Here is a 12,348-nt window from a genome sequence, read left to right as displayed (position 1 = left end):
GATTTTAATCATCTCTGAAAAGGCAGAAAGTAAGCGCCCTGCTGGAACTGGAAGAATTAAATGTCTATCAGTGATTGCTTCCTGGCTGCAGGGGAGAAGTAGAAAACAGATGCTCTAAAAGTATTTGGCTAGTTTGACTTTTTTTTTTTTTTTTTTTTGGTCATCTTCCCATGTTGATGATGTCATCATCATTAATCTACTACATTAATTCAAGAGTAGTAATTCATACATAATAGTAGAGTTGATATAAAACACAAATATAAAATATCTCATTTTACCACTGATTTACTTCTACACACCTAGTATTTCATCTTTTTCTAATTCAAAAAGGCAATTTTCATTATTCCAGCATTAATGTTTCCACTATAAAACAGTAGTTCTTTTCCATTATTTTTGCTAGATATTCTCAATAGCACCATGCATAGTTTAAAAGGAATGCAAGGGAATTTTAAAACATATTGAAGGCTACTCTTCTCTCAAAATACCAGAAGCTAGATAATTTGGAAGGACTTGCTTTTGTTACAGCATGTGTATATATATACTTTGAGAAATCTACGAGAAGCAAAGTTTTCAATTGAAATAGCACCTTTTCTCTCCTGAATTCTTCCCTTTCTGCCTGTGCTCTGATCCAATTTTGCTTAACAAGACATGCTTTATCAGAGTTGCCTTGATTTCAGTTGTTTGCATAACATGTACATGTACTTTCAGATAGATGTTGCAGACAGAAGAGAAAAGGGAGAAAAGAGTCAAGACAGAGAAGAAAAGGGGTGTAAGCGCTTTATATTTTGGGGGATTTGCAATTTTAAAATGATGAAAGAAAAAATGTTTGTTAGCCCTTTAAAAATGTTATTGAGCACATTAAAATCATGATGCCTCTACAGTACGTTAACTGTCATAGATGTTGAAGAAAATGGTTTAAATATTTATGTGATGAAAAGTAGAAGATAAATGTCCTGAAGAATTTTTGAAATTATGAAGTATTAAATTTATTTAATGTGTCTGAAACTGAGAAAAGTATCACAACGCTAGTGAGTAATAACCACGAGATATTTTCCTCAAGTTTGAGACTTGGTGGTGGTGGTTGTTTTTTGACTTTTACAGGATCTACAATGTTAAATCAGGAAATCAGCTTTGATACTTGGAAGAAAAAGTGCAGGAAAAAAGACATTTTTAAATTAAAAACTTATCTCAAGTTTAATAAATGTGGAAGAGATTTTTAAATACTAAGAAAATCAGATACTTTTAAAGTAAAAAACAAATTATAACCAAAATTTAATCATCCAGACAGAGAAGGTGTTAAGAAACCATAAGACCAAAGCAAAAATAAGTAAATTGATTTTAAAAATATGAAAATGGACTGAATTAAAAGGAAAAGCCACCAAACTTCAGCCAAGATGGCATGTTGAACAGAGAATGACATTTATAGAAATACAACTCAAAATATAAAAACAGTAAGCAAGAAAAAGGAAAGACAAAGTTTTCTTTAATGATTTCCAAAAAGACCTTAATTTTATCATGTACAAAAGGTAAAAAGTGTTTTCTTAGTTAATAGGCCAAGACAGTAAATATCATGGCTATTCATAATAGTCTAATTTTCAAAAGGAAAAAAGGAAGATTATCTGGTTAACTGCGTAAACCTTACTTGCCTCTATAAGTGGGCTTGCTGACTTCAACCCTGAAATATTTCGAATATGAACAGATTGTTTTCTCAATTTTAACGATTATTTCCTTTTTTTCTTTGTAAGAATTTATGCTAACACACACACACACACACACACACACACACACACACATAAAACCTGGAAATGAGCAACATAGTACTTCTTGATAGAAAAGAATTTTTTTTTCCTGAAAGTTATAGATAGATTAGTATTTGAAAAGATATGAAATTAAAAGAGCAAATTTTAAGCATATAGAAGAGAAAAAGGTATGCACTATATGTGACTCAAATTCCAATAATAAACTGTTATAAATAATCAATTTTAAGATAAAATAGGCACATGAGAAATAGAAGAATATGGTTCAATGTTTTGAATTTTTAAGTGCCACATGTGACATCATTTCCATGTTAGGGAAACAGTATTATTGTATAGTGTGGAAATACCTTGGTGACTTAGGTAGTTCAGGCTAGGAGACCTAGTTGCCCTGGTTCAAGTTGTTAGTTAGCATCTGTCACTGGACTAACCTGTCCTTCCTCCTCAAGTTCATGTTCCAGAGTGAATTATTTCAAACAGATCTGACAGGGAACATTATATGATGCACAAACTAGCCATCTAGTCAGTATTGATGTGGCAGAACAGTGTATAGACCCTTGGTCTACACTCACGTGCTGTGAGAGCAAACCGAGGTGACCTTTTCTTTTATTGATTGTAGCAACTCTGTTTTCCTTTTTTGAGCAATGGTAAGTCCTTAGTTACACTGAATGCATAAGTTCATTTCAAACCCAGGCTAAAAGATAGTTTTGACTTTTTGACAATTTTGATAAAGCATGGGAAATCAGAACGTGTGTGCGTGTGTGTGTGTGTGTGTGTGTGTGTGTCGGGGGTGGGTGCTTTGTAGGCCTCTTTAAGCAAGTTATGTAACATTTATACACCAAAATTTTCTTATCTGTAAAATGGAAATGTTAGTTCTTACCTAATAGGGATTTTATGGAACTTTAAATAAAATGAAAATGTATGTTAAAGATTTTGTAAATTATACAGTGCAGAGCACATTCAAATTATTCTCTATTAGAAATAGTAGTAGATTTACAATTGAGATATAAAGAAGAATAACAATTCCAGTGCTCATAGGTATAAACGAATGTTAACTGTAAGTGTACATCAAGTCACTAGCTAATGCTGAGACCTCATCTTGTACTATTACCACTCTGTCCAGTCATACTGGTATTCTTTCTGTTCCGTGAACAAACCAAATTCATTTTTACCTCCTGACCTTGACACTTACTATCTCCCTGCCTGGTTTGCTATTCTGGATCCTTGTATGGCTTCTCATCACTTGGGTTTTATCTCTACCATACCTTCTCAAAGATGCCCCATCATTATCCAAGCTAATTGCACCGAGGCCCACCCACCTCACTCCAGTGTCATGTGATCACATTACTCTATTGCTTCCTTCTTACCATTTATTATCTAAATATCTTATTCTTTTTAGACTTGTTTATGGATGGAATTGCCACCATGTAAGGGCACAGTGTCCTCCTTACAAAGGAGTGACTAAGCAGTCTGTCACTAATCTAGATTGGACTGCCAACACTTTGGATGACAGTCAGGAAGTTTATAGTGACTTTGTCAAGTCAGAGAAATGATCAGCTGGAAACTTGATTTTCCAAACGGAATGAAGTAGGTAAGGAAACACATGTGAGGATGAAAAAAACATAACAGACTAGGGATAGATGGCCTTTTCTTTTTTTGCTTTGCCATTAAGTGTTGAGTTGGCCTAATATGTTAGCAAAAAAAAAAAAAAAAAAAAAAAAAAAAACAGTTTGAAAAATAGAATTTCTTTTGTTTTGGTTGTTTGTCAGTACCATGCAACCTGAAGCCTATGAAAAAATAAATTGAGGTATCCTGGGAGACATTAAATTGACAATCTTCCATATGATGCATTTGGATAGGCAATGACATATCCTTTAAAAAAATAAATTCAGTACATATTTACACATCCTTCAGATAATTGATTTGCCTATAATTTCTATCCCATAGCATATGAAATGTTTATTTTAAAACACTTTCACTCATTTAGTCTCATCATCTAAAGCAAATTTTATTGTTTAAAATGTATTAGTTTTGGTTTCGTTGTTTTAAACCTTTAATGGCATTTGATATATTAACTTTCTGCCACCATGAATTATTTTTAATTAAATTTATTGGGGTAACATTGGCTAATAACATTATAAAAATTTCAGGTGCATAATTGTATAATATATCATCTGTGTATTCCATTGTGTGCTCACCACCCAAAGTTTAGTTTCCTTCTGTCATCATACAAGGTGTGATCAAACAATACAGTGAATGCTTAAATAAGAAAAAGTATATTATAGCAGCAGACATATTGGCATTAATCCCCTTCAAATACTCCCTCCTATTCTTGCCACTTTCTGAAGCAGTTTTAGAAGTCCTCTTTCGTGAGTGTCTTTAGTTGCGCTGTCATGGCTGCCTCCATGTCCTGAATCATTTTGACTTTGGGGAAGAGCCAGAAGTTGCACATTGCCAGATCTGCTGAATAAGGTGGATGAGGACACACCGTAATGTTTTCAGTTGACAGAAATTGCTGTATCAGAAGTGATGTGTGACATGGAGCCTTTCTGTTGTGATCAAAAACTATGCTGTCAAGTGCCATCCAACAGAAAGGCAGGGATCTTCAATACAGGAAGCAGTGCATCGAATCTTAGTAACAGTGTGTTCAGTGAGTCAGGTGTGAGAGAAGGTGTTGAGAGAAGGTTGAGAAAAGGTGTGTTTTAAAATATGCCATAAATCCTCCATCATGACAACGCTCGTGTCACATATTGCTTTTGTTATGGCAATTTCTGTCAAATAAAAATATTACAGTGTGTCCTCATCTACCTTATTCCCTGGATCTGGCACCATGTGATTTCTGGCTCTTCCCCAAATTCAAAATGACCACGAAAGATAAACGTTTTGAATTGATTCAGGACATCGAGGCAGCCACGACAGCACAAAGACACGAAAGAGGACTTCCAGAACTGCTTTAGAAAGTGGCACGAAGGATGGGATAAGTATGTTTGAAGCAGGAGGGTAGTATTTTAGGGGGATTAATGGCAATGTGTCTTTTACTGTAATAATTTATTTTTTATTTCAACATTCACCGTATTCTTTGATCTCACTTCATATATTTGACCCCCTTTATACTCTTCATTCTTCCCTCACCCTCCTTCCCCTTCCCTTCCCTTCTAGTAACCAGAATATAGTTGGATTTTCTTGTTTATTTGTTTTGTTTTATATCACACATATGAGTGAAGTCATATGGTTTTTGTCCTTTTTTGTCTGACTTATTTCACTTTGCATGATACTCTCAAGATCCATCTATGTTGTCGCAAATGGCACTTTCACCTTTATCATGGCTGAGTAGTAGTCCATTATATATACATACCACATCTTTTTTGTCCAATCATTGGTCAACAGACACTTGGGTTGTTTACATGTTTTGGCCATTGGAAATAATGCTGCAAAGGACATAGGGGTACATACACCTTTATGAATAAATGTTTTCAAAAATTGGGGGTAGTTGCTTAGAAGAGGGATTGCTGGGTCATATGGTAGCTCTATTGCTCATTTTTTGAGGAACCTCCATACTGTTTTCCACAGTGGCTGCACTAATTTACATTCCCACCAACAATGTATGAGGGTTCGTTTTTCTTCACACCTCTCCAACATTTGTGATTTCTTGTCTGGTTGATAATAGCTACTCTAACACATGTAAGGTGGTTTCTCATTGTGGGTTTCTTTTGAATTTTCCTAATAGCTAGTGAAGTTAAGCATTTTTTCATATATCTGTTTTCATAAACATGTTTTGGTATACATATTATCTGAAATTCCAGATTTTCCAGTCTCTTCATTATTATGCGATGGCAGCCAAGTAATTCTTAACTTCAGCTGGAGTTAGCCTCCTAAATCCTGCTTCATTGCAGATTCCAACTTCTATGTTATCTTCTGTCATTTGCGCTTCGAAGCTTTCCTTCAGGGTGAATATGGCTGTATGAATGGCATCTTCAAGTTCTAGATCTTCGTTGTATCTTTCATCAAGAAAGTTTTCCCATTTACATGGTTCTTTCTCATTGCTGTGGCTTTCCAGGCAAAGTAACTTGCTCCAGATGGATCTGACTGAAGTAAATATGGGTGTCCCTCATTCCAACCACAAATTAGTAAAGAAACTCCAAATGGATGAACACCATCTGACTGGGTATATTCTTGCATCACAGAAGCTACTCTCTGTACCAGTTGATCTGTGGGAACGGGTTCTTGGTAAACAAGGTAGTATTGCTGAGCCAGTTTTCGAGCTCTGTGCACAAGCACTCTGGAATCGGGGCCCATGCCACTATATACAAAGGTAATTGGTTCCACTTTGTGTACACTTTGCTCATCATACAGAATGGATTTCTGTTTCTTCTCTGTTGCTAACACCACACTTTTTGAAGCTTTAATTCCCACTGAATGGGCTCCTGCAGCTACAGCAGCCAAAGCATATTCAATCTGGACAAGTTTACCAGACGGGCTGAACGTAGTCAGCGAAAAGCTGTAACTGTGCTCCGCCATTTTTGCCCAGAGTATAAAGTAAAATTTTAATATGTTATATTTATTATTGGCATTCCCTAACCTCCTCTTTCAAAAAGTGTTTCTTCACACTTGAGACATTGAATCCTTTTCCACTCACTATTTACATACCTGCCCCAAAACTCATTCTCCAAGGCCCTGCTTTCAGCTGCTGCTTTCAGCTGTCAGCAGATCTCTATCTGGGGTTTCTTCTTCTAATTTCCCAATTTAGAATTATACATAACTCCACTGCAACACATAATGAAATACAGAATTCCAACTGTCTGTGTCTCTCACTGGTATTGCCAAATACGCAGTCCCAGTGCTTACTTATTACAGGACATAATAGTCATTCAGTAAATGTTTTCATTTGATATATTTCTGTAGTGTTAACTTTTTTTAACCATTGCCCATATTTCATTTTATTACTATTTGTCTTTGAACTCATATCTTCTGTTTTAGAAAAAAATAAGTCAAAGAGTGAGGAAGGAAAGAGTCTTTGCTGTGTCTGATTGTGCTGTCTAAAGCCAGACAATTCTCAATTTCCCATTTAACCGGAAGGAAACTATATTGAAGAGAATCACAGAAATTAGAGGAATATATATATACACACACATATTGTGTATACATATACATATATACATATGTATACACAATATATGTATATACAATAATAATATAATTATTATTATATAATAATTACATGATTATATATGTATATACATATTTCTATTTTTCCAGTTAATTTACTCGGTCACTTAAAAAAGGGCTGTAGATTGGTTTGAACACAGACTCTGGAGCCAGGGTCTTGGGTTTCAATCCTGGCTCTGACACTTCCTTAGCTTGTTTGATCTTGGGTTTCAATCCTGGCTCTGACACTTCCTTAGTTTGTTTAATCTTTCTATGTCTTAACTTTCTCGTTTGTAAAATGTAGGTAATAACTGTACCTAATGAATAAGGTTGATCTGAGGTATATTCAACAAATATTTACTGAGGACATATTATGTACCAGGCTCTGCTCTTGGTATGAAGGATAGACTACAAAAAAAAAAAAACAAAAAACAAAAAAAAAAAAAACATAAATTTCTTCTTCATAGAGTTTTGATTACAGTTAACAACATGAATATAAACAGACACATATTTGTTAGTGATAAATGCTAAGGAGAAACAAAAAGGCAGAAAAGAGGTATATGAATTATTAAGGGGCGGGGGAAATTTGAAGTTTTAAATAGAGTGTCTAGAGAAGGTCACACTGAAAAGACAACTTCTGAATAATGACTGAGAAAGTGAGGGAGCTGGCCGTGTCAATCTCTATGGGAGGAACCACCAAGGCAGAGAGAACAGTAATTGCGAAAGCCTTGAGAAAGAAGCATGTCTGGTAGGTTCAGGGGACAGCAATAAGGTCCGTGTAGTTGGAGTGGAGTGAACAAGAGGAAATGTAAGACATAAGGGGTGTGTATATGTGTGTGTGCGTGTGTGTGTTGATCAGGTAGGGTACTGTGCCCCATGATGAGGACTTCAGCTTGGCTTATACTCTGAGAGAGAGGGGAGCCCTTGAAGGGGTTTGGGCACAGTGTGACCCAACACGATTCATGTTTTAATTATATTCCTCCACCTGTCTTACTGAAAGCTGACAGGTTGGGAGTCGGTGAGGGAAAACAAGAGCAGAGGCAAGAAAACCAGTTAGGAGGCCATTACCACAATGCAGTTGAAAGACAACAGAGTTTGGACCTAGAAGGAAGCAGTGCAGGCCATCAAGAACTGGGCAGATTCTGGATTTATTTTAAGACTAGGGACAATAGGATTTCTGGGCTGATGAGGTACAGAATGGGAGAGGGTAAAAATGGAATCCAGAATTACACCAATGTTCTTAGCCTGAACAATTAGAATGGTGTTTCCATGAACTGAAATGCTAATATAGCTTCATGTATGATTAATTTTATGCTAAAATGTGTTAAAATGTTCGTGAATTAATATATGTAAAGCACTTCGTATAGTACTTTCTACCAAGTCAGTTATATGAAGGTGTTTGCTATCACTACTAATAAACTAAAATGGGAAAAAATTTTAAACCCTGATATATTATTAAATGGGAAAATAGTTCATGTTAGAGTTACAACTTTTGGTCTTTGGAAATACAGTGACTGAAATGAGATATTGAAAAAACTCTCCACTGGCAGACAGAGTATAGGAGAGAAATATGATTTTCAAGTAATGACCAAAATTCCTTCTTCCATTCCCCTTTTCACCTGCACATGCCTTTATACAGCACCTCTTCCTTTTCTTTCCTCCTGCCTCTTGAAAGTATCCCTATCCTGAAAACAACAGTCATACAAAACATTTTACTTTTAAAAAAACAATGTGTGTGTTTTACACTTACTATGCAATGGGATTTACATTCGACAGTACTACGTTAAGTACCACTGAAGTACTCTGTGTTTTGAAGAAAGAGCAACGACATTTATTCGTTACTATTATTTTACGTTCTTGAAACTGTGAAAGACAATACAACAAAAGATAAGTATTAGAGAATGCTCAAATACCTACAAATGCCATAACCAGTTTTGTTTTTTAAGTACTTTTGGTTTCTATGCAGTGGTACCTATGTTCTTTTACGGAATTCATTTTTAATTGGCGAATTGTTAAGATGAAATTTTAAGCTGAAAATATTAGAAATCTCCCTTATGGCAGCAAAAGGACACTGGCTATGGAAATAACTATGTGACTGATTCCATTTGATTCCGTTAATTTTGTATCATTTCTCCTTCATGGATATCTGAGACCAGAGAGTGGGGCCTTTACATAATTACTATTATAACTTACAGCACTTTTTTCTAGTGGGCATTTGCTTATACCTGTAACTCTTTCTGTGGCAGGTAATTCTCTATGACAATGTATGTTCATGCGCAAATGCTATTTCAGTTTAAGTCTTTACGTATAACAGGGCCTGATAAATAAATAACACTTATTGTCACCAAGTAGACAATAAGGTTTGGTTGCTGCAACCAGACCAAGCAACTAAAAGGAACACAGAAAAAACACAATTACTGCCCCCCCACACACACACACCATGTTTTTCCGCTGAAAGTGAGGATTTAGACAAAAACTCTTTGTCATATAATAATTCCAAAATCTACTGTTAAACATGCATGTTATTTTTCTAAAGCCAAAGCTTTACTGTAATTTACAGATTGATCTTTCTCTTAAATGGAAGGAACAAAGGTAGGAAAGGAATGAATCTAAGTGACCTCTTTTATTTTTAATGCCACGGAGCTGCTGTGGCTGTGGTTCTGCTAATTGAATAAAGGATACAAGCTCTCAGAGACTGGTATGTATTCAGTACTGGGATTCAAAATAGCTAGGACTCTTACAGTAGAATATTCTCTGAAGAGAGATTTCACAGTTCTCTTCATAATTCAGACAGTGAGGTAATAGGTCACAGCATTTCCAATGATAATTAAAATGCAGAACTTATTCATTTAGTTTGGGATAAATTCTAGTATTTCTCCTTTTTTCCTTTCCCCAACTTTCCACTCACACATAACAAGCCTGTCTAATAATGTTTTGTTTAATGTTGGCTTAGAATTCATAATTGAACAGGATTCTGTGGTTTACAAAATGCTTTCATATATATTTCATATTCAATATTTTTACTGGTTCAATATTATTTTTTATAAATTCTCCTAACTAACAGTCCTATGATAAAGGAGTTATTCATGTTATTTTTATTCTTTAGATGTATAATTTGAAGCTCTGAGAATAATTATTGAATCACAAGCTACACGTAAGAGCAGACTCATTATATGAACCTAGGTCTTTAGTTTTAAAGACCTGTATTCTTCCATTTTATTACAGTTAAATATTGGTAATTAAATTACTAATAAAATTCAGTGAGTATTTTCCAGAAGTGTTCAGTCAAGACAGATGGTCCAAGCAAGGACAGGTAGAACCACAGTGCAAAGGAATCAGGGTGGAGGAAGGTAGTGAGGAGAGACCAAAATTGGCTGTGAACAAGCCACAAAACAAAACAAAAAAAATACTCTTACAAAGTTTGAATGTTAAATGCACAGCCTTTAGCATATTATACAAGTAATAGATTTATCTATTTTTTTTTACTGCCATGTGTCATCAAACCTAAGATAGCATTGATTATAAGACACACTGCCAAGAGAGAAAACAGAAAACTTTGCCAATTAATGAAATGCCATTGATCATAAGATACTTTCAGACTTTAAAAAAGTTAAAAGGTGAAAAGAGGTGCATGTTAGAATTAAAGAAATATAGTAGTGGTAACTGCAAAGGGTAGGAAAATTCTCAAAATCAGTCATAATCCAACCTTACTAGACAATCAATAAGCATTTATTAAGTGCCTATGGATCTCTACAAAGAAGCAAAATGCTTAATCTAGGTAAGGAAGTTTAAGTGCTACATATGAAATATTAATTGCTATCCTTCAGTTTCACAAAGATGACCACTGTTGAAGAAAACAGATCCACTTGTGCGAAAGATGTCTGGGTTTAAGGGTATAAGGTATATAGGAGGGAAGAGAAGAGGAGACAACAGGAAGAAACAGCAGGGGGACGGGGGATGGCTTGGAGGAGAATTAGTAAAAGTGGAAGGAGGTATCTAATTTAACCAGCAGCATCACTGAAATTTAAGAGTGGTCTGAATCTAATCTACACCACATCTCTTGATCATATAAAATATAATTGCTCTTCTGTACATGAAATGATAGTTTAAAACATCAGCTTTGCAAAAGGCGCTTCATACATTTTTGGAACATCTGTAATTTTATGTCTAATACTCAAGATGTTTCCATTCCTGAGTATAGTTGAAAACATGAAAATTGAAAACTAGACAATTTTAATACCTCTCAAATTTGAACTACTTGTAATTGATTAAATATCGGTCATTACTTGGAAATTAAACTTTGTTATGATAGGTTATCAACCTCCTTGATGACTTAAAAGTTCTAGATTTTGTGATAAAAATTAAAAAGTGGTTTGGGCTGAAAACAATTGTCTAAATATTTTACTTAAACATTTTTCATATGTTATGATCATCAGTACAAAATTTAAAACATTTCTGTTTCTGCAATGAGAATTTCATAAAGAAATTGCTCTATAATGTGAAATAATTGCTTTTGAAATTACCCAAATAAAAAGAAAAGATACTCAACCTTTTAGCTGTGCATTATGCTCATAAATTTATTACTAATTTGAAAGGGATGATACCCTGCAATATCATTAAACTTCATGACTAAGTGATAAACCGTATTACACATTCTGATATTGTCACATAATTGCTTGTGATTGAGGAAAAACTGACCTAGTAATGGTAATTACTTCTTTTGAAAGGCAAAACTATAAATAAATAATAATGTAGAGCAATTTCATTTTTAAAAGTCAATAATGAATTCCATCTGCTGCATGCCATTAAAAATCAAAGAGGTTACTTACATGCCTCGGATCTTTTTATATCTTTATTCCTCCCATTTTAAAAGTACAGATTGATCCATCAATAATAATGTTATTTTGACTTGTTTGACCAGACTTAAAGAAAAAAAGTAAGAAACCTCCTATCTATTTCTCTCCTCATTTCTCTGGAGCCTGGAGAACTTAAAGGAATAAAATGCTAATGGAAAACAAAGGCATTTAAGTAAACTTTAAAGAGGGTGGTTAGGAGAGCCTAATGAAATGTATTACCAGCCTTTGAAACCCAGGCACAATGGTGATAAAAGCATGAGCATGTGACTTAATCACTATCAATACACTAGTTGTACACAATTTTTCAGTTAAGGGCAAGATAATTCAATATGGAAATCCTACTGAAAAATGATTTCCTGCGAATGAATGAAAAAAAGTCACTACCGGCTTGTGATAAGTGGCCACTGGACATGAAAAGAGACTCAAAATCTCTCTATATGTCTGAATCTGTTTTGGGGAGTGCCTTTCTATAGAATCACAGCAGCCACACCTATTTGTATATTATCATAGACAAATAATATACATGCACAGAAAGTCTTTTTACATCCTATATCTAGATTCGTATTTCAACATTTTACTCCCTCTCAATCACA

The 12,348-nt window shown here is 34.6% G+C and overlaps 2 protein-coding genes across 4 annotated transcripts in view; both read right to left on the bottom strand.

The window, feature by feature from the left end:
* The window catches only part of OXR1 (oxidation resistance 1), a 452,988-nt gene that overhangs the window by 104,742 nt on the left and 335,898 nt on the right, over nt 1–12,348 (bottom strand). The gene's annotated exons all lie outside the window — the stretch shown is intronic.
* On the bottom strand, nt 5,578–6,272 carry LOC117033749 (proteasome subunit alpha type-2-like). Its single transcript, XM_033126012.1, is given in 2 exon segments — nt 5,578–5,759; nt 5,762–6,272. Coding segments are annotated over 2 exon segments (693 nt in total).

The sequence above is a fragment of the Rhinolophus ferrumequinum genome, chromosome 14 (genome assembly GCF_004115265.2).
Source record: "Rhinolophus ferrumequinum isolate MPI-CBG mRhiFer1 chromosome 14, mRhiFer1_v1.p, whole genome shotgun sequence".
NCBI lineage: Eukaryota > Metazoa > Chordata > Mammalia > Chiroptera > Rhinolophidae > Rhinolophus > Rhinolophus ferrumequinum.
Note: the sequence above shows the minus strand (reverse complement) of the source record. Positions and strands in the feature narration are given on the sequence as shown.